Source organism: Diachasma alloeum, unplaced genomic scaffold (genome assembly GCF_001412515.2).
Source record: "Diachasma alloeum isolate Michigan unplaced genomic scaffold, Dall2.0 Dall_scaffold_00681, whole genome shotgun sequence".
In the NCBI taxonomy this organism is placed as follows: domain Eukaryota; kingdom Metazoa; phylum Arthropoda; class Insecta; order Hymenoptera; family Braconidae; genus Diachasma; species Diachasma alloeum.
The window spans coordinates 76,216-99,992 of NW_021680813.1; the positions used below are offsets into that span (position 1 = coordinate 76,216).

Genomic DNA, 23,777 nt, shown 5'->3' on the forward strand with positions numbered 1-23,777 from the left:
TCAATTTTTTTTTTCAAAATATTCATCTTAATGTCTCCTATTCCAACCAATTGGAATGTGCACAATTCATGTAAATTATGCAAAGTTCCTGAAAAGTTCAAATTTTTCGATTTTTCGCTAAAAATCCGGCTTTGCGGTCTAACTTTGGAAAAAATGGACATATTAATCTGAAGTTTGGCCAAATTATCAAACATTTGGCCTTGTGATTTGTTGATTGTCGTAGCGAATGCAATTTTAATCGGGAACTGACGTCGCTTGAAAGTGAAAGGATAATCGTTTTCCGAATATAAATTTATGCGATGGATAATTATTTCGTTCCCTTTTTGATCTCCGGTTAAAATTTCACACCGTAAAACATTCCGACCAAGATCAAGAACAAGTAATCTTGTGCCATTGCATAATCTTTCATTGATGCTCAAATTTCTAATGAGCATAACAATACAATATTGGCGAAGTCGTAATTGATGGGAAGGTAAACTCGAAGGAGACAAAGTATTCAGGTATTCAGTCAATATTGTTCCGGCGTATTCATCATTGTCTTTTTCTTCGATGGTATCTACACTTGTATAAATACATTCAGAATTCTCTTCCAACAGATCTACTACTCCCAAATTTATATTTATATATATTTATATTCACTTTTATATTTCTTGTCCTTCAACAATTCTCCGTATAAATATCGTTAACAATATCATCATTCTGAGTGCCCAAACAACACGAAGGAACTCGCAAGTTGTCCATTGGATCATTCAATACCCCATCACCAACATCCAATAAGAATTTGGTGAATTCTTGCTCACCTGGCAAGACCCTCATATTTCCGATCAAAGAATAAGTGATGAAATTTATCCGCAGTCTTCTGTACTTAATTGAAAGATTGACAGTTTCACTTCTGGTTCCATGAATATTAACTGGAAGGAGTTGACGAAAATCACCACCAAGGATGAGTATTTTGCCACCGAAAGGTTGATTATTACCCATAGTATCTCGTAGTAATCGATCTGCAACATCCAGTGCATAACGCGGAGCCATTGGTGCTTCGTCTCATATGGAAACATCTGTATTTTTCAAATGTTTTGCTTTTTTCGATTGCACTTTAATCGATGAAGAATCCGGATCCGTCATCCAGATTTTCTTTGATTTCAATCCAGTTTGGGTTACATGTCATCGTAATGAAAAGATCAGGTTTCTCGAACTTGCGTACTAATGTCATAGCATCCTGATAGTGTTGCATCATGGTCCTAGGTGATCCTGCAAAAGTAGATGATAAAATTATCATTTTACCAACTTGAGCATCACGATCATCTGCAACGGTCTGTAAATAATATGCCAATCCCGCGTATGATTCAGCACGTATATCTTTTTGATGAAATCTGAGAAAATCTAATCGATCTTTCTCGACCTTGACGTAACTATCAACGAGCCATTGTTGAAATAATCGTCGACCTGATATTATGGGGTTGAATGAATCATCAGTTCGAACCGCCATTCTGTATCGGGTATAGGCCTCCCTGGTAACGCGAGTTTTAGGTTTTTTCGAATCCTGATTTTCATCATTATTTGAAATCAGCTTGAGGTCTATGTGCCAATCAGGCGTACCATGTGGGTAAAACAGGATATATCCATGGTTCGACATTCTTATCCATAGTGCTGACGAATTTAATTTCTTTGTCTTTCTTTGCTCGAACTGTTACATAAGTCTCAGGGGTATCTCAATCCACAGTCGTGGAGAAAATTGCAGCAACCTTATTCGAACGTTGAACATTATAACGGTTGCGATCAAGTTTTTCCCCTGATTCAAATATTAAATGAAATTCATTGTTTGGTAAATCATTATGATTCATGTTTTGTTGTGCACGTAATTCTACAGCCACCATATGATAAGATTTTTCGAAGGCATTGTTATTCCGCATAGTTTGATCAATTATTCTCAATATATCACGGTCCAACTGAGCAAATTGCGTATGTACACTGTTAACTGCTTCCTCGGAGTCAACTATGAACAGTTGTCCAAAAGAAGGTAATTCATTGTGTCGTGGACAAATCGACGTATTCAGCTGATAATAAATTTGACCTTGAATTTGAACAAAAATCAATTGCAAGTAAAGCCAAATTTCAAGTCCATCAGACAAAAATCAACCGGTATTCGGGTTAAATTTCAAGTGCATCAGACAAAAATCAATAATTAACACAAAAATCAATCCCCAGTTAAAGCACATATTAAACTAACTTCGAAATTGAAATGAATATGAAGACAGTTTTCGTAATCAACAAACACTATCTCAACAACATAATCTCCAATTTATTCGAGGATTTATTCGAAGAATCTCTCTTAAGATCCCCAGAGGCCTCACATGGCCTGCCTTTGGAATCTGGAATAAAAACAAATATTATAGGTGCCTGATACATATGTATTATGTGGACATTATTTGACGGATTGAATCATTGGACGATTTACTTTTGCAATAGCGAATTTCGAGGATTAAAAGAGAATCAACGTGTCTTGACTATTCAGTTGAATATTTTTAGGGGCTCTGTGAATGTGCGTACTGACTGATAAGCAATACAATAATCAGCAACTGGATTACTTGGATTGTTCGTCAGGAAGTCCGGAATTAGCTCATCTGAGTCCAGCTGAAACTGAAACGTACTATTTTGAGAAAAAAAATCCACCTGATATAAATTCAGTAGTTTGTCAGCTTTATGATTTTAAAACTATGCAATAGAGAATAGGAAATGAGGAACAATATACAGTAGGACCTCCGTAACTGCTCACCTATGTAGGTGCACGCTGTCCGACCACACGAGGGGAAGTGTTCCCCCACCATTACAATTCCCATTTATGCCCCTTCTCTCTCTAACCTCTTCCGCTCTCTATCTACAATGCGCGAGGACTGTGCGCAATAGTATTCTGTTTACCCGGTACTTCGCCGTATGTGGTTATCCGTGAAACTACATGCATCTCTTTCTAACTCACCGCTCTCCCTCTTTCGTTGGCGAAGAAGGGTCCTTTCATAAGTGCAAATTCCGAGAACCCAAACCCCGAGAGGGGTGCAGTTATGGAGGTTCCACTGTACATACATTGTTTGTGATAAGAGGACTACAGAAATATAGTAAAACCAGTATTTGAAGAAATGAGGTCCACTCAACATCAGTTTTACTAAATTGAGTATTTTCATCAGGAATTTCTCTCAACAACCGTTTATTCAACCATGTAAAATTGAAAACCATACATACCTCGATGATTCAGACGATATTACATTTCTCACAGCTCCGTGAATACACTTTGTCAACAGAGTAAAAATTCAATTGAATCATCAACTATCTGAGCTATTTCAGGAAACCTAGAAACAGCACAATTAAGTTCAACACAAACTTGGAATAGACTGTCAAGATAGAAATTTGCTCACTCGAATATGAGTTAATTTTTAGCTTGCTTAGAAAATAATAATTTGTTGAAGCAACTAAATGCATTTTTTCTACGAAAAATGTTCATCCAAGAACACTGTTTAACTATTCAGCACAAGATTTTTCATTCTCTGTTATTTTTAAATAACATTTTTATTGGTTTAAAAGAGACTTGTTCGAAAACATGTTCTTCCATAGGGATTTCCATGCGATGATCCTATACACGGAGAAAAACTTACTTGAAAAGTGAGAAGAATCAGCTAGACTTGCCCATAGAAAGTATTATGGAACCAATGTACAATCACATAATGACATAATGTACTATCTTGTCATTGCTGCCGCGATCATCTAGTTTCAAAAGGTGTTTTTTCGTTGAGTTGTAAACGAAAAAAGGCAGAGTTCAGCACTCGCTGAACGTAATATCACCGTCAACAAATATTGTTCGATACATGTGAGATGGGAATTTTTAGCTCGTATGATTATAGCAACAGTCGGTTTAGCCTCTCAGGTCGCCAACTTCACACTCGTGAAAATTCCGTCTCACTCGTCTCGAAATATACTATTTCATTACACTGGCCGTAAAACGTCGTTTTACGGACACTTCGTTTCCGTTGAACGCCGTTTACGGACATTGCGAAGAAAGATTGTGTTTGTCACGCGGCTGAAAATAACTTTTCTGACTCGTTTGATTGCATTCCTCGGCTTCGCGTCGGTGTGCCGCCCTCACACTCATCAGAAAAGTTTTTTTCGCTCTTGTGACGAAAATAGCTGTTTACTTTTCCCGAGCTTTTGCCTCTTGATTGTATACGTAGAAAAAATACTGGAAAAATTTGGGTCCTACACGATAACATGGGTTCATTAGACCGGCCAGGCAAGAATGACCATGCAACACCGGAAAAATTCAAGTGAATACCAGGACAATGCATCGTAAATGCGAGAAAAAGTACTATGTTACACTGTAAAATTCCCGGTGCTGCAGAGTGATTTTTGCCTGGCCAGTCAAATGAACCCAACTTACCGTGATGCTAGTACCTGAGTTTTATGGTATTTTTATTTATTTCAGCATAGGCGAGCACCTGAATTTTCCTCATAAGTTCCCTACAAAAATTCCAACATGTTTTTCTCCATATGTGGCTGGCAAAGACGGACTAATTCTTTCAGTCAAGAAAAATGTCTCATCCCATGAATTATGCGATGGAGTCACCAGTTCACGTACACCCTCCAGTCACTACCTCATGTACATTCTTATGATCAATCATCCAACCTGAAAATTTCCGGTTTTCTCAATTTTCCTCAGCATCGTCTTATTCGTGATGAAATTCCTCCACTGTGAAAAAAGTGTTGGGCAAAGAGAGCTTACCACTTACTTCTATTCTTTTCCTGGAAGCTTCCAGTGTATTCTCTCCAGAGATTCCTGAGTAGACACGCGGCACTGAGGGGGGGATCCCGGTAATGGGGGGATACGATACACACGCCAGAACGAGGAGGTGGGAGGAACCATAGGCAGGGCCCAGTGTAGATTTTCTTTCTTCCTTCATTTCTCGTTTAACAACGTTGAAAGCCTTACTGTGCCTCAGTCATCATCACACGAGCTTACTGCATGCAGGCTCCAACCTAGTACTCGTGCAGTTCAATCTTATCGCGCATAATTTATCTCTTGTTCGATCTAATCATTGCGCAAGAATTTAGTGTCATTTGTTTTTAATGCTTGAGTTGTGACAATTATTATTCTTGAATATTCATTGAAATATGAATCGCTGTATCGTTTTAAGTTGCTCCATTGCTTCCTTACTGGTAAGTGAATACATTTTTTTCAAATATGTGAATCAGAGGAGGATTGGTACGAGATGAATGCAAAACAGATGTAAAGATTATTATGTAAACATCTTTGAACGAATGAGATTTGGATATGTAGAGAAAAAAATTAGTTTTTAGGTATCTGTACTATTTTAGAATTCAACAATGAATCATAAAATCACGTGCCTTTGTTACTAATTTCCAGTGGAAAAATCCTAATCTCCACGGAATTTTGTCCCTGAATTTCAGTGATTCAATCGTTAAAGTTTAGGGTCATGATCGTTAGCGTCAAGAATCCTTAGGGATATACCCCTGAAAGCTGAAACTTTTTGTTTATTGTGTATTAATCGGGACTTATGTTTCATTGAATTTTATGCTCTACTATAACAAAAGTCATTCCATATTTTCTTGTGAACCTACTCGCTTACGAGACATTTACAAAACTGCTTCTATAAACTGTTACTCTCTTTCACAAAACCCAGTTTTTAGTTTCAACTCTGAAAAATTGTAAATCTCATTTATTCGCATCCCATTCTTCTGAAAAAATACCTTCAAAAGTCATAACCGAGCGGGGAGTCACTTGCTCCTGTCATGAATTTAAATCATCTTCAACACCATCCACAGTAGTTGGACAATACGTCATCCAACTAATGAATATTCCACCATTCACCCCTGACCAAAAAACTCAGACGTTATCTCCTCCTCTACCATATTTCGAATACTTTTAGATAAATTCCTCAATACTTGTTGTAACTGTCTCTAGGTTTCAATTGTCGTGTGACAAAAATAATCACTCCACTGAGTGATTGATGACCAATGACTAGCATTAAAAGTTCACTGGCATTCGACGACATACATACTTCATAAAAAATAAAACGGTATTTTCCAATCGTGAGCCGCAGTACAGATGAGTTAAATAATCGTTCCGCTACTAGTAGAACGTACGTATATACAATCATGAATTCGCGCGCTATATATCGGAGTAATCGTATTAATATTCCTACACGCTTTTCTTGTCATGGTAAAAATGGGGTACACATAACGCAACTTTATTAAAGAAAGAATGCAGATTTTTTTTTTATGCAATTTGTATGACTTTGATAACCCCCCGTATCAAGGAAGCAGTCAGAAAATATTTTACTTTTTAAATTAAAGTGCATTGTACACGATGCAAATGTATAGACATAGCATGACGGAACGGTTAGCCTCCGCGGAAAGTATCCACATCCGCAGAGATGCGATTATTCGATCCGCGTAATAAGATATCATGGGGATAGGGAGTTGGTTAGACCGAACTGCACGGGGGGGTACAAGTCACAGGCACATGTATCCATTAGAATGCTCAATTATAATTGCAATTACGGATGCCAACCCCCGATTTCTATGTAACTGGTTCGAATGTTTGTTTACATTAAACATTAGAGAGTAATGTATGTTGTATGATGTCTCTGAGACATTAATATTGTTGTGAAAAATTTTAATTCAGTACTGGAACGATCAATGTGAGAAATTGAAACTAGAATACAATTTGATGATTTTCTGGTCAAAGGGGCTAAGATAATTTATTAAGCGAGCTTTCTTTGTAGGGGCTTCCATGGATGATAAGAAGTTTTTTCTGCAGAAAAATTTGGGGAATGCAGAGAACCTTTTTTGATATTTTTAAATGAAATTGACAGTTTCTGAGACATGGACAATAATATGAATGAAATTTTTTTTTGCTTATCTTTTTCCACTACGAGACAGGCCGTGCGTGCTGCGCACGCGCCTTTTCATCTCCTCATTTAATGGCGCTTCGGTTTCAGTCTTACGCTTACGCTTATTCGAGATTTTTGAGATATTTCGAGATCGATTTCCTTTCTCTTTTTTACGATAGGACTCCGCAGAAAAATAGCTTCTACCTAATGACTAAGTTTATACCTATCGGCTTCTTTTTGTCCACCAGTATGACATTTATTGACAGACTTTAAATTGAAAACTCTCCAGTATCATTTTTGGATGAGCGGTTTGTCAGTACGAAAAGGCGGTTTATAGAGGGAAAATTTCTCCGAAATTTTTAGTACTGATTTGATTTTTACATACATTTTACCTACACGATGTATACGGTCTGCTGAAACACAATTAACATCAAGCTATTGGTTTAAAAATTCAAAATTTTATGGAAAAATATAAATGCTTGAAGTTGTGCTTTTCCACATGTACGCGTAACAAACGCAATTTTGTATATCTGTCGACTCACTGATCGAAGCGAGTTCACCGTTCGAGGCGGGGGTAAAGTCGTTGTTTTTGTAAACGAAGTATGTAACGTTCTAGATCGTGTGGGAAACGAGCGCTTCTTGCATTCTAAGCCGACCCAAAAAATGTACTTTTCAAGCAAGTATTGCAAAAAATAATTTGTTACCTAGCACCTGTCCTTATAGATCGAAATTGAATTTGAAGTTATCAATCACTATATCAATCCATTTGTTCGGTTACCCACCTTATAAAATGTTTTTTTTTTCCTTCGAAACTAGCAGAAAGTTTAGATCGACATAGGTATTGATGAGAGTGGTTGGTATTCGCTTATTAACAATATGAATTATAATATGATGATCAAAATAATGTTTCACTTTTTATGCTTCATTTTTTCTCCCGCTGTTACTGGGCGAATGTCAGTCTTGCTAATAGTGATGCGGGGTAAAATAGATAATGAAATAATTGCTATGAAGACATTTTTTTACAGGTTGATGATTTTGCTTAGGGTAAATACGGGTAAAATAGACATTGCTGGCCGTTTCGTAATTCCGCGCGCAAAAAAAATTGCCGTTAAGTACTTTTCCTCAGAATGTGAATATCAAACTATCACACTATATGTGAACCCGTTTTGTCCATATAAGTCGGTTGAGCCATTTTTAAAAATATTTTCACTAGTACCATTGTCCATCTTACCTCGCCGTCCATTCGACCCCTTTATTCTTGACTAAATTTCATGTAAAATTTTCTGTACTTCTCGAAAAAGGTAAAATGAAAAATACCTTTTCCGGGTGAACTGATTATCAAAAAATTGAATTGTACTTTTATAGCTGTAAGGACAAGTACTGGGTTGAAAATTACTTTTTTTAGAAAGTACAGAATCTGTTTTTCCAAAAAAAATGTAGGGGAGGGCAGGGCAAAGTGGACCGCTCTATAATTTTCTGAGATTACTAATATCTTTTGTTTATAAATGGAGAAGAAATTGGGAAAAGATGCGATTTCGAGTGCATATCTCCTTTCCTGATCCTAATCATACGAGGTAAACTCCGCAGCGTGGCTTTTTTATACCATTGGCTGGCTAAGCGGAAAAATTTTAAAAAACTGGAATTCATCAATTGAAGTTCTAGAAAACTATAGTATTCTTGCAAATGATTTATATCCGGAATTTCTAAAGAGAACAAATTATTTCGAACAGATGAATAATTTTTTTATCTATTGAGAAGAAGGTGGCAAAACCTTATTGTAAGACAATCTATTTTGGACCATAACAATACGGAGGAGAAATGGCCCAGATTATGTATTCTTGTCGGCAGATGTTCATAACGTTTTCGAGTACAAAAATTTTCTCATTGGATGAAAAAAATTATCTGAATTAAACAATAGTGTTGACCAACAAAAATCAGAGAACAAAAAGACCTAAGGAAGAGGAAGAGTCATGAACTTAATCGATTCCATACCAAGGGCAACTAGGAAAGAGGGGTGGCGAACAATGCGGTGAATCACAATGTATGGTACATATATTTGGTCGGGTCTAGCTGCAATAAATAACGCGACCGAGAGATGTACATAGGTGCATATATCACCGCAGTAGGACAGGGGTCGACCAAAGGGGAATGGCGCACTAATCGATAAATTGCACACCGACGGAAAGATGTCATTAACGATGAACTTCCAAAAACAAACAGCGGTGGTGTATTTAAATATAAGCAGAATGATTAGCTACGTGAGAATTTTAGTCTATATGATGTGACAGGTCCCGTATACACTTTTTTAAGTCCACTGAATTTTATCATTGGACTTCATGTTTTTGGGATCCCTAAATAAGCATATCTTAACCTTTTTTGCGAAATGTAGTTAGTTTTGTTTACTTATAACAATTCAATTATTTATAACGTGATTTTGCGGAAATGGTCCGAGTTAGGCGAAAAAGTTTCCAATAAAAAATATTCCTCATTAAAAAATACATAATCATTTTTTTATAAGATTTTTCCTTAACTTCAACGGTTAACGGAATAATTTGATGGAAATGAAAAAAAGTAGTCCCAATTACCATCCACCATGATATGAAATCCAAGTCATGCTGGTCGCAAAAATGGTTAACATATTTATGTTCAGGAACCCCGAAAACATGAAGTCTAATGATGAACTTCAATGGACCTAAAAGTGTTATATTGGACATTCGGTGATTTGTTAGCGACGTTTTAGACGGTACTTGCCGTAATTTGGTCAAATATTGCCGTAAATAACGGAGAAGAGAAAAGAGTTCATGATGAAATTTATTCATCAGAAAACGGTCTAGAAGATGCATCATTTCACAATTTGCCAAATTGAAAAATTGAACGAGATAACTTGGATTTCATATCACGTTGGATATGAGAATCTCATTTCTATTGAATTATTTCGTTAACTGCTAACCGATCATAATGGTTGCGTGAGTTAGGTGTTGCTCTGGCGAACATCCGAGGGCCGCTGCGTTTAACGCGGTTAGTACTCGGATAGGTGACCGCTTAAGAATACTCCCGCACAAAAATTTCGGAAGGTAGGCACGGTGTAGTGGCCTAATGTGTCCCTCTAGTCAGTGTGACAGAAAAATACATTAGGACTCTGCACAATCGGCCGACTGTACGACTGGGATTTTCCATGGGTTTCCGTGCAGTCCCATCTCAAATGTCCTCTAGGTAAACCCACATCAAAGAGAAGAGTGAGGGAGGCAGGCAGACGAAAAATTCGAGCCTATAAACCGTAACGGTAATAGGAAAGAAATTAATTATAAAAATATATATTTTGTTAACTGTTGCTGTTAGGAAGAAATCTTATAAAACAATTATCGAAATACGCGGCAGCGTATCGGCCAAGAAAAAGTTTTAACTCCGACTGTACAAAACTGGCCAATACGCTGCCATGTATCTATACACGAAGCAACTACCACCTCTACTACATCCGACACATATCCATTAAATAAAATACAAATGTGACAAGCTACATGAAAAGTAATTTTAGTTATATGATATAAATCGACTACAAGCTTCTCATTGATAAAACAATTTTATTATTCCAATACATATTTAAAAAATGACGCGCCTAGCAACGGGTTCACATTCACATTCTCGTATTTCACATTGTCTCCTATCATTTTTTTGTTACGGAGTTGGTAGTACTGCAATACAGCCACACAGACCAAGGAGGGAGCCCGGGAATTTACAAATTGAATTTGGCGCATGAACGATACATTCCACAAATATTTTTCAATTTAGTTCCGTGTATAAATCAATTCTGAAAGAAGCAAATTAAGTCGGAAAATCTGGAATAAGTAATTAAAAGCTGCGGAAATGATGTCTGTGAAGTACAATTATTTGTTTTGCTTCGATTGTTAATTGGTAAGATGATCTATCGTGTGAAAAATAAACGAGTCGAATTGAATTGGAAATAGAAAAATGTATAGGATATAAAATAGATTCCTTGCTTATTTTGAAAAAAATAATGAAATCTCCTTAAAAAAAAAACAAATGTTTTTGTAAAAAAACAGCGCCAAGAAAAAGTTTGGGTTGGTTCTTACTGAGAAGCAGAAATTTTTGAAAAATACAAATAAATGAAAAAGAAAGCCAAGTCAGCAATGTCGAACGAACGAATATAGTGCATAATCAGATTTCTATGAGAAAAATAGTTTCAAATCGAATAAGGATTAAGAAAAAATTTTTCATGAAATAAAAAATTACTAGAAGGAGAACCAACGTTCTTGGCGCGGAGTTTTTCAACTCACTGTTTAGTATCAATCTAATCCACCATCTTTTGATCCGCGCCCAGGACACTGGTTCTCCTTCTAATAATTTTTTATTTCATGAAGAATTTTTTTTAACCCTTATTCGATTTGAAACTACTTTTGTCTAACTAACTTCGGTCTAACTCTTAGGACTGTCGGACTGACTTAACTTAGGACTGTCGTAGGGGCAACAACTATAAGGACTATAACAGACTCTATCTCCGTAAATAATGGAGATATGGCAAAAAAACAGAAAATAAAATGTGTGTATTTTTTATGGGGGACCAACTTTTATGCGACATTTTTTCCTGTGTCTCGGATCGTTTACTCGTGAAACAGCAGTAAACAAAAGAGTTGTAGGTAATTTCCCCGATCACGCAGCATGATAGCGTTAATATCTCGTCAACTACTAGTTGTAGGAAAAAATGTCAGAAAATTAATTATATGAGAAATTTGAGGGCAAATATTTTTCATTTGAACTATTTGTCTCTATCTGCATCGAGTGTCCCGATAAACCCATCGGAGCGCGCCAGCACCTTGCGCAAGTACTCACACGCCGCCCGCTCCACTGCCACCCCCGATAACGCCGTATCTATCATAGTTAGGGGAAAAAGGTATAAAACAAAAAATGAGTATTTTTACATGTCAAACATCTCTTGTTTGAAACTTTTTCTCATACCTATCATAGTTTATGAGATCAAGCTTTTTAAACAATTAAAATTGTTAATAACAATTGAAGGGACAATTTTTCGGAAAAGTAAATGACAGATTCGTGATCAGCAACCCAAGAAACATAGAACCCACTGACATTATCAACGCGACCTAACAGTTTATACAGGACTGTCGTGGGCGTAAGGACTACACGGTTTCATTGTCGAGCGGGAGTCTCGCAAGAGACAACTATAACTATAGGCCAACTGACGAGTCCGTTCCCTTCGTAGCTCCCCCCACTTTGGCTAATCCCCACGCACATCCACATCTCCCACCTCTGAAAACGAAGGGATCGGACTCGTCAGTCCGACAGTAGACAGGTTTTTTCCTCAAATGAGGTTTTCCCATGTCCTTCGGCGAATGTGGTACGGGGGTTGGGGTGTGGGAAGGGACCAAATCGTAAAAACCCAAAAGGGTATACGAGAGAGAAGTTTCTGGAAAAAACACATATTCCTTAATTTCGAATGTTACACACAAAACTATCGCTTTTAAAAATTTTGAACACAACCTAACATAGCATATAATTTAGTATTATTTTGGGACTCTGCCCCAGCCACGCCCTCGTTGAGAGTCCTAGGTCGACTCAGACCCAGGCTCTGAGCTGGTGAGGATTGAATTCTTCGCCCTGTCTCTCGGAATGTTTCACCAATTTTTCAGGGTGTTCTGTGACTCGAAAAAAGTATTCTATTTTTTTCAGAATTCCGGTATCCCTCATTCTCTTTCTGCAATTAGATTTTCTTGCCTGATAAAAATTCCTTATTTCTTCGCTTCTATGTATTCAAAAATGATGATTAAAAAAAGTGCATTTTTTCCGAGTTTTAAGATGCAACAATCATTAACGGTCGCAAATGACCAAGAGATCCATTTTAGCTTAAAAAAAAAAGAGGAGAATGATTTTTTTCTTCACTCGGACACTTTTAATCATTGTGATATTTTTTAACATAATTTTTCAAGCTTCGAGAAGCGAAAATTCAGTAGGGGAGCTATAAAACAATTGAAGTCAATTCGGTTCTTAGTTGAGTTTCAAAGGAATATCCGCATCTAAGGGACTTTTTGTGACAATCTTTTTTGTAGAGCGGATTGAGAGCTACAAAAAAGGTCATTACAAAAACTTCGCTATTCCACTTAGATGCGCAGATATTACTATAAAACTCAATTAAGAGCTGAAGTGACTTGAATTGTTTCATCGTTTCGCTACTCATTTGGCTTTGCATTTTAAAATTTTCTTTCTAATCTCCTTGGAGCGTGAAAAATGACGTCAGAAAATATTACAACAATTACAAGTGTCCAAGCAAAGAAAAAAAATATTTTCCTCTTTTTTTTGCTACAATGCATCTCTCGATGGTATGCGACCTTTGATTATTTTTCCATCTTAAAGCTCGGAAAAAATGCACTTTTTTTTATTCACGCATTTTTTTTTAAACGCGTAAAACCGGAGAAATGGGTATATTTCGATACGAGTGAGCCGGAATTTTTGAGAACTGCCAATCACACGAGTTGAAAATTTCCGTCTCACATGTGTCGAATAATATTTTATTTGACAGTGATGTTACGTTCAGCAAGCGGCCGAACTGTGCCTTTTTCGTTTACGAGTAAACGAAAAGGGACTTTTCGGTACAGGGTGAACGTTATAATTTTCGAGAGATCATGAAAATTCTGTCTGGTTTGACAGAAAATGCTTCAAGATTAGATCACAGGAAATTAGAATAGTATATTTCAGGGCGAGTGCCATGGAGTTTTTACTCGCGTGGAGTTGGCCAACTCCGCGATGAGTAAAAAAACGCTATGACACTAGTCGTGAACAATATGTTTCCGTAGTGGTTTACAGTTTTACGAGTTCGGAGAAGGGCCAATACCAATCCCCGGACGAGGAAAAGTGAATATCAATATGGAAAACATATCATCCTCATCCGCTGAATTGTAGACTGATGCAGATTCGTAAGAACTCAACCTTCTTTTTTCAGTCTTGGGAAGCAATTATTTTTGATTGACGATTTAGTATATTACTATACAAGTTATTTCGTAGTTATGGGCCCCTGCGGTCATTAGATGATAAAGTTTATGATGTCCAAATGATAAAAAATGATCAAGTCATTTGGATTAAGCCCAATATTTCGACTCCCTTTGCGGGATTGTCCTCAGGGGCATATTTTATTAATTTATACAAACACCATATCAAACAAGATAATATACAATTAAAAAATCTATTATGTGCTGAACTGTAAGAAGTAAAAAGTAAGTCTTAACAGATTGCTCTTTACCCCAGACGCTAACTCTGTACGTAAAACGGTTAAACTAAAAAACATTCAAATTTTGAATTAAATTAATTCCTAAATGAAAAACCAAGAGAGAGGCCAGTTATCGACCAATATATCACAGAAGCACTAGAGATATTGCACAAACATATACTTCTTGGTATCATGACGAAAATTACAATATAAATGGGCAAAATCCAAAGTAAACAAATAAACCCTACCTGTCATGGAACGTTCCACTAGTTAATGGGATATAGTTATAATCTAGGAAACAAAGTCTCATTTTCATGTTATAAGTTGATCATGCGAACATTCAAAGTCCTTCTATAACAAACTATTATTATTTTATTAATGGATTGTATGCGGCGGAAACATTTTTTATATCAGTCCTAAAGTTAAAGTTAAAATTACGATGCAATTGAAAGATCAGAAAGTACATTTTTTCATATGTATCATATGATATTTTATGATTCCGATGAGAACAAGGCGGTTCTTTGCGTGCGAACCGTGCAAACAGTGCCCTTTGTCCACTGGGATCGTAAAATTTTGATCGTGTTGGTATTAAAAATTTTCTTTAGTTCTGGGAGACTGAGTCCACTTTAATAAACAGCACGATAATTTTTATTTGGATTTGTCAAAAAAATTCTCGTATTTTTTTTCCTGAAGAGATGAGTTTTCTTTCCCCAGAATTTTTTAAGGACGTCAAACTTTTTCATATTTTCATTACATCATTATCGACACATACACCGCTAGGGTTCTTGGAGCCCCAACTCTAGACTGCTTCTGGTCGTTAAACGTTGACAACCATCGCCTCTAACTGTATGAAGACGATGTTGAGTTCCAGGTATTGGTGAATCTCATGTCACGATAGATTGTGAAAGACTCAGTGAACTAATAGTTTTACTGGAAGCGTTGGACATAGGTGATTCACTTGTTTGAAATAATATATATGTAGGGCATTCCGTGTATGTATCCGTTCCAACGCGTATTTGAATCAAGTCCTCCAGAAATATTTTACTGACACTCGCGATCGAAGCCGGCCCTCCGACTCCGCGGGCGGGCAACTTATTACTCACTCAAACGCCCCCCCCCCCNTCACGATAGATTGTGAAAGACTCAGTGAACTAATAGTTTTACTGGAAGCGTTGGACATAGGTGATTCACTTGTTTGAAATAATATATATGTAGGGCATTCCGTGTATGTATCCGTTCCAACGCGTATTTGAATCAAGTCCTCCAGAAATATTTTACTGACACTCGCGATCGAAGCCGGCCCTCCGACTCCGCGGGCGGGCACCTTATTACTCACTCAAACGCCCCCCCCCCCTTACTTATAAATTTCACGGTCAATTAAAATGATGAATAATTAATGGAATCTTTCAACTTGAATGGACAGTAACAACTGATTCCAATTTAGAGTGATGCACTGTTCTCCGGAACCATAGTCAATGCAAAGGATTCTATAGTCGATGCAGTTTTCTTGTCATAAATTTACACATTATTGTAATTATGGGATTTGTCAGGATGAAAGTCAATGAAAACAGAGAGTTAGGTAAAACTGAACTATTTATTTGAGAGGTCTTCACGCCTCTTCTCTCCTCGAGAGACTGACACCTTAGAGAGAAACTGCAGTGCTCCTTTGCCCTCTGGCCTCCATGGTTTTCCCTTGTCACCATGTGTCGGACAAGGGTCTGTTGTTCTTGAAATTCGTGTGTGTAAGGGACACAGGTTCCACATATATATAAACCGCTCGTAAAAGAAAACACTGGGAAAGAGAAAATAATTTGGAATGTACGACGCAGTAGAGAAGTAAACAGTTGAGTGATTTTGTAAATTTCAATACACATGAAACCGAACAATAGTACATTAGAGTACAAGGGCACAAATTTCGTTTTCAACGAATGTGTAGTTTACAGGCCGAGCCGAAGGCGAGGTCTGTACACACATTCGTTGAAAACGAAATTTATTACCGAGTGCTCTATAATATTTTATGTCAAGTCGTGCAGAAGTCGAGTTTTGAGCAGGCTGCGCGAAGCGCAGCGTGCGATAAACTCGACTTATTGCACGGCGCGATATAAACCATTAAAAATAGCGCTTTAAACATATTTTTTTCTTTTAATAAGTTTTATAATAACATCAACAAACTCATGCCAAATAGGAAAACGTTCCATCTCTGGAAGGAAAGGAAATCCTTTTGGCCGTGTGAGCGACATGAACGGAAAAAATATATCGGCTTGAGCAATTCCATCTTTCCATCGGGGTATGTTATAGATAGGCTCCTTGACTACTACAATATACGTAACTTCATGTTACAAAGGAACTGAAACCTTCCGAAGGCCGTTCAAGTTCAATGCCACCGCGTATACGCGTCCACGATGGATTCCGTGGAAATTCACAAATGCAGGGAATAACAGCCTCTCTCAACTGTTATACTTGGAGTACGTATAACGATCGTGAGTGTTATAATGGCAGTGATGCTACTGGCGGGTCTTTTATTCTCAGGATAGTACAGCGAACTAAAGTAACATTGGCAATGACTTGGCGAGAAGAATTTATAATCATCTTTCGGAAGAAGCAATTGCCGGCACCGTTGCGATGTTCACGCGAGTCATTTCGAGACAGTTTCTTAAGGAACTTCCGCAGTAAGTATATGGGAGTAGAACGAAATGGACTGCAGAGCTGAAATTTTGAGAATACGAGTAATTACAAATATCCTCCCGAAGTCCCAAAACCTTGAACCACGTAGATTTTTGAGGAGAAAATATGAAAAATGTGTCATTAACACCGAGTCTTATGGCACCACTTTTTCAAAAATCACCAAAAAAATAATCGACAATGGAATAAAAATCCAAACGCTTCACGAATAGAACCGTATCTATTCCAGGAACATATTCACACAATTTCATTGGCCGTCACTACAAGGATTATTTGTAATTATTGAAAATGTATGGCATAGTTTGGGATTTTAGTTACGTTAGAGTAAACTGATGGCTGAACATGGCACCGTTGAGGGAGGTTAGAGTGCGTGCGACGGAGACCATCGTGTGAACTCAGCCAAAGCATACACTATAGATTCTATAGTACAGTATAGGATTTTATCGGGAGACAAGAGTACCAACTGCGTCGAACAAGAATGCGTGGTTGTCAAATCTCTCATGAAAATTTTTATTTGTTAAAAAATTCGGATAAACATTCGGATTGGAATAAAATTCATTTGTAATCGATTAATCATGAATAATAAGTATAAAGAAATCTAAACGACGAAATTTCAATCCACCCATCAATTTTTCGTCATTTCATTATTTTTTTTTCAAAGGATGCAGCGGAGTGTCGGAACCTTTGATATTCCCCCCTCCCCCCCCCTACGTAGCTCCAAAATTTACTGCGGAAGTTCCTTCACAGTTAAAAATCAATAATTACGTATGCAAATTTTCCGTTGTGAAAAAAATGGGATAATTATTATTTTATGGGAATATTGAGTTTATTTTATCGATTGCATAAATTGTGAGCGGATTTTGAGCTGTGCAGAATGCCTGAAAGGGCATTAATGAAAAATCTTTGCTTCCTCATTCTGAAGTACGGAAGATTGCTCCGACACACTACACACAGCAGTAACGGTGCACGCACGATGTTGCGCAACGGATGCGCCTTTAAAGAGCGCTCCCCCATTACGTATAACGCTTGTACCTCAAATGTGTATTATATGTGTATTCACTTTTATTTCTGAAGTAAATGTACATACCGGCCGTCATTCTCGGTTCGTCACCCTCGTCCTGACTATGATGCTCGCATACCAACGCGCTCCGGAGCTCGATGCATTGTTTGCCAATCCTGTGAGAAACCGGGAAGTGATTAGGGACTGGATAGGAAGAAAGTAGGGAATAAACGCTTACTTAAAGCACCGACGGGTGGATAGAACAATATGTATCTTGGGAATGGGCATTGAAGTGATCAGAAAACGGAAATTGTCGAACTTGCAATAAACGCGGTGACAAAAATTCAGAATATTCTCTTATTTATTGAGAAAGATTTTCGTTTTATTCCTAAGAGATCCACCCCAAGCTACTAGATAAAATGGAGGAGAGATTCTTTTAATAACAATAGTCATAAAGCTGACATTAGATGATTTGATAAGTTTCCAGATCATTGAGAAAAAGTTTTTTTTTCAGAATTTTGACGATTATTGAAGTAGCATCAATTCTATAATTTCAGGTAGTTTTTTTGTCAAAAATGAAGTCAAGTGGAATCTTAAATAAGACCCAAGTCAGTGATTCATCACTGATCCACCCTATCTAATTTACGATCCGTGTCAAATCAGAAATAAAACGCCTACCTTAATACAGGGCACTTTTTCGAAATCCAACACAACCTGATCCAGAAAAGGTGGAAAGGTTGAAAGTTAGTGATCGAAAAAGGTTGAGAATAGTATTTATCATGATTCGATTGCACGGAGAAATTAAAATCGGAAAACATACTGTGGGAAAATGTAACAATAACTAAATAACTCTCCCGTTTCGCGGGAGGAAAATCTGCCTTTCAGCCTACGCCGTGACGAAAAATAACGTTCTCACCACGGAAGGTAAAATAAAGGACCCTTACCCACGTGCTTACTTATTCTGCACGTGGGCACGACTTCTTTATTTTCCGTCCCTTGGTGGGAATTATACTATTTTTGACCTGTGGGAGGACTCCAATAATAACGAAGGGTACAAGAACACATTTCCCACCAGTGCCGAACGCTATTTTTCATCACAATATGTGACTAAAAATGAGGATTTTTTTTCTGGGTATGCTTTCAGTAACGAATATTTAGCTCGGAGAGGCATCACACATACAACATCCTACTATTTCAGGATAAGAATTTTGATCATAAAGCAGAGCTAGGGATGTAATTTACCATCATTTTACACGTAAATTTCATGTCAATTACTAACCATTTATGGTCAGAAAAAAAGAGACTGAATCCCGTGTTACAAGAATGACAAGAAAAATCTTAACTATCACAAGGTATGTGTTAAGTCAGAAATAGTCAAAAAATGGCAAATTTACGACTGACTTGATGCATGTCAAAAATTACCGCCATTTTTCACCCCTAAGCGGAACTATATCGAAAATATTTGGTTCTTACTAACAGAGTTCATATCACGATGTAATGATATTTTGGCATCATTATTCTATTTAAGAATGTATTTTTCATCTTGGAGTATTGGATAACTAGAACGAAGAACAACTGATGCTGGTTTCGCATAATGCAGACTTTTTTTTCACCCAAACCATGAAAAATTCAAATTTTTTTTATAAATATCTTTTTTTCCTCAGAGTAAATTTAACCAAAAAAACAAAAGGTCTTTTGTAAACAAAAAACACTTGTCAAAAACGACCGTCGGTCTGTTTACAAAAAGTTGTGAAATCGGGCAAAAGCTGTAGTGCCACGTACAGATTAATAAAATCTGTACTCTAAAATCTTTTTTTTGCAGAATTTTTTCGTGCAAAAAACTTGGTTTCAATTTTTCTTATATTTTTCAAAATATTTTTTTACCGAAAAAAAAACGGTTTTGGGGATCGTGGAGGGGGAAGTTAGTCCTTGATCAGCCAGTCTTTATGAAGTATATAGAAACAGATACAAATACAAATATGAACTAAGGAAATGGATCAAGTAGAATTAAGTGATAATTCATATATAATCATAGAGTTAAACGCCATTTAAGAGTTTTTTCCTGCAATGCAAAAAATTTCACGTCGAAATTGCAAAGCAAGAGTCCAATCCTCTGGTCAATTCCGCAGGTTTTATATGATTGAAGAACAATTTTCACTTGACACTTCATGAAAATTCACAGAGAAAATATGTTGGACGTGACAACATGCCGCACAATTACATTTCGAACGTTTTTTACGATATGTAATTGTGCGATATTTTTACGACTTTTTCGCGGTACTTTTGACTGGATTTACTTTTTCGTGTTTTGTGTAGAGCTAAAAAAATGTGAAGTTTGAAACTTGAGAAGAAATATCGGAAAGTTTTCAAGTGGCGCTTGTGACTTAATATGACTAACACCATAATGAATCTGACCTAAGTATTTATAATTTAGTGTGCTTGTGGGTTGTCTGTGTTATACCAGTTTTCCCCTGATGATTCAAACACGCAAGTTCTGTAGGGTTTTCCGAGGTGGTTTAAGATATCTTTGTCTTGAAAATCTTTTTGAGACACCTTTTATTGGACCACGTCAATACATGCCTTGCTTTCTCAAAGATATACATCTTGCTTAGTTATGCATAGTTTATACGCCCCATTGATGAGCTGTTATAATCTTAACCGCATTGAAAATGTATAAGTGGTTCGGTGTCCACGAAGGAGTTTTGAAGTAGAGAACAAGAAGCAACGATGTCTGAAAAAAGGCATCGTGATGGGAAAAAATGTTGAAGGAAATCCATTGTTATCAGGGAGAAGAGGACCGATCTCCTCTGCCCGGACAGAACGAACCGTGTTGAATATTCAATGAGGCCCGAACCAACAAGATGGACAGGCCCATGGGACAAGTTGGTCCCATTTTGGTGTTAAAAATTATTAAAAATAAAAAAGACCTCGTAAATATTCCTCTTATAAATTTGTAGTATCACTAATCAATACTGTTTCGCCTTACTCTCCTCACCTCCGTTGGATTCAACAAAATCCATTTTGAAGTTCGAATGGAATGGCAAATTGATTCTAATTTCAAATGCGTCCTCCAAAAAGGCCACTCTACATATACACAGGGAAAAAAGGTTTCTAGTTTCCAAAACCAAGTTACTGAATTAGAGAATCTTACGGATCTACACGGAGAGAAATTTTTGGATAAAAATTACCCTACCGTTCTATAAAAGTGTATCATGAGTCATCGTTTCTTCATTTCTGTCCCGAAATTTAGTAAAAATTAATATGTGATGATCAAATTTGATGATGATCAACCGTTCTAGAATTTTCGTTGTTATCTACATAAAAATTATTGGACTGGAAGGGTAAAATTTATTATGCGTCAGGATAAAATTTCTCTTACGTAGAATAAAATTTGATCATCATATATTAATTTTTACTAAATTTCGGGATAAAAGTGAAGAAACTATGACTCATGATACACTTTTATAGAACGGTAGGGTAATTTCTATCCAAAATTTCTCGCCGTGTAGAAAGCATTGTGCTGAGAATAAGGAACTGGTCACTTAATTTCAGACGAAGAATCCCTAAGATTCCGTATCAAAAACCTACATATTTCAAGTGAGAAAAGTTCTCAAATCGAGAACCAAAAAGAAATGTTCAAAATTTAACAACAAGAATGTTCTTTATTCGAGAAGCCTACGCTATAAAAAAGCTTTAAAATTATATTATTTATAATTATAAATTATGAGAAAATTTCGAGAACAATTTTTATTTTAAAGAACCATACACATACATGCATACATAACCCACCATCTAACAATCACATACTCGGACTTTTTAGATCATATTTATTTAATCTTACATGAAACATTCGAAACCTAAATTTGAATGAATACCAACTTTCCATGCGAAAGTAAAAACTCTATAATGATCATACTTTTAGTGCATGATGATGCATGATCATTTCCTCCGATCTTACCGCAATCAATCAGAGTGCAATATTGGGCGTCACATCACACATATTATACTGGTAATTTCCCCGGCGGCAGGACAATAAGAATTTTCCCCGATGCGATTTTTATCGCATATATTCAGGATTTTGTCGAAACAATTGACAGATATTACTTACGTTTTGAAACTAAAACTGCAATCTGATCAGTTGAGATCAGAATGGAAGAAATAATCTTCCGAATACCCTTCGACCTTGAAAATCCATCGGATATTTTTCTCAAGCTTTCCTGCATAACAACAATCGAGATAAGTTTTGCATCAAAATCCCTCCCGCTGTAACGAGGGGATTTTAATATGCAAAATTGCTCCTTCTTGCTATGCAACAAAACTATCGAAAAATATCCGATAACTTGTATGACTTTGAAGGTTTATTTGAGGGTTTTCTTAGTGATTTATCCTTGGAATAAATTTCGCAAGTAGCTAGAGGCACCACATTTAAACCATCTTTTGCTGGGTTCATGACAAAATAAACAAAATTGCTTTGCCAAAAAATGGAGAAGCAGATAATGTTCAAAGATGTATTTGTCCAGAATGAATAAGTGACCAAAATTCTTGAAATTTTGGTCATTCTTTTCCAGTGTACCTACTCAACAATAGATGACCCAAATTTGGTATTTTCAGCACTTTGTCAAATTTGACATAAGCGTAGAGTGCTGGGGAGAATGCTTAAGTTCAATCATACCAGATGGAAGAATTAATCTCTGATAATTGGGATTTGTTTCTATGGCTTTCAACGGAAATTTCCTCAAAATAAGTGAAAATATCGCATATATTCTGAATTTTTTGCATCCTAGATTTTAGTACAACAGAGGGTTGAAATTCACATATTTTTACTAGAAACTTTTTTTCTCGCATAATAGGCCTCATTGGAGTAATTTTAATATTTCAATTCCATAAAACAATTTATAGTGAACGAAAGTCGCATTAAATAGAAATTAACAAGTTGAGTCACGGAATTCTTAGCAGGTTTGAATTTCGGTAGAGGTGAAATGGACGAGTGAGCAAAGGGCCTAGCATAAAGAATATTTTCATGGTGATGAATACTGGCTTCAATAAGATAACTGTGAATAGTGGATATGACCGGTATGGGAGAGCATTGAAGTATTGAAATATTACGTATAGACGGTCATTTGCCTAGAAATGTATAGGATTTTATGTTGCGAAGCACATGTTCCTGAAATAAAATATACCATGGATGCGCTATAGACAAACCATATGCGTCAGGAACTGAAGATATTCATTGGTATGTCCCTCCACATGATTGGGAAATTTCTACCTTTATTTTCGATTATTTCAATAAAAATACAAATAATTGATGAAAAAAAAAAATTAGATCTACTAGTTTTCGGAGTTCATACAAAGATAATTTCAGGGCTCTAGTTTTTGGCAATCTAGAATGTTCAGTTTTCGGACGTGGTATTTAAATGGGCATTGACTATTCAGAAGCTTACGCATCCACGGTATTCAATCAAATTACTTTTTCTAAGAAGCGAATTGATTGATTCTTTTTTGCTTTCAAAACAAATTTGCAACAATTACTTGAAATTGTTCGCAATCCTCATTCATAAACAAAGTATATTGAAAAGTATTCGTTGACCTTGAACAGTAGATTGAACAAACTTGATTATTATTTCTTCAATTCTCAATTCAATTTTCATAAATTATCATTGCACTAATGAACCTCAATGCACCGACAAAAACCCTCCGTCAGCCTTAATTACTTCATCCGCAATTAACACTCGATGCATCAAGATATAAAGGAGATAAGGAAATTATTTCTTCTGTTCAGGGACTAGTTCTTTCGACGCCGGCCCCCACAACAGTCCGCATAAATGACGAGTGCTATCGGGACAAAGACTGCGAGGCAAGCATCCTACACAGCCGCTGTCACCATGGATACTGCCGCTGTCAGTCGTTCTTTGCACCTTACAATGAGACCACTTGCGTCGAATGTAAGTACATTTCAGTTCTC

At 36.7% G+C, this 23,777-nt stretch overlaps 1 protein-coding gene across 2 annotated transcripts in view; it reads left to right on the forward strand.

Annotated features, from left to right (window-relative positions):
- Nucleotides 1–4,963: 4,963 nt before the first annotated feature.
- The window catches only part of LOC107044178 (vitellogenin receptor), a 32,919-nt gene continuing 14,105 nt past the window's right edge, over nucleotides 4,964–23,777 (forward strand). For both annotated transcript variants that reach the window (XM_015265972.2, XM_015265971.2), the window contains exons 1-2: nucleotides 4,964–5,202; nucleotides 23,595–23,757. In XM_015265972.2, coding sequence (XP_015121458.1) covers nucleotides 5,158–5,202; nucleotides 23,595–23,757 — 208 coding nt within the window. In that variant the 5' untranslated portion in view covers nucleotides 4,964–5,157. The remainder of the gene's footprint in view (nucleotides 5,203–23,594; nucleotides 23,758–23,777) is intronic.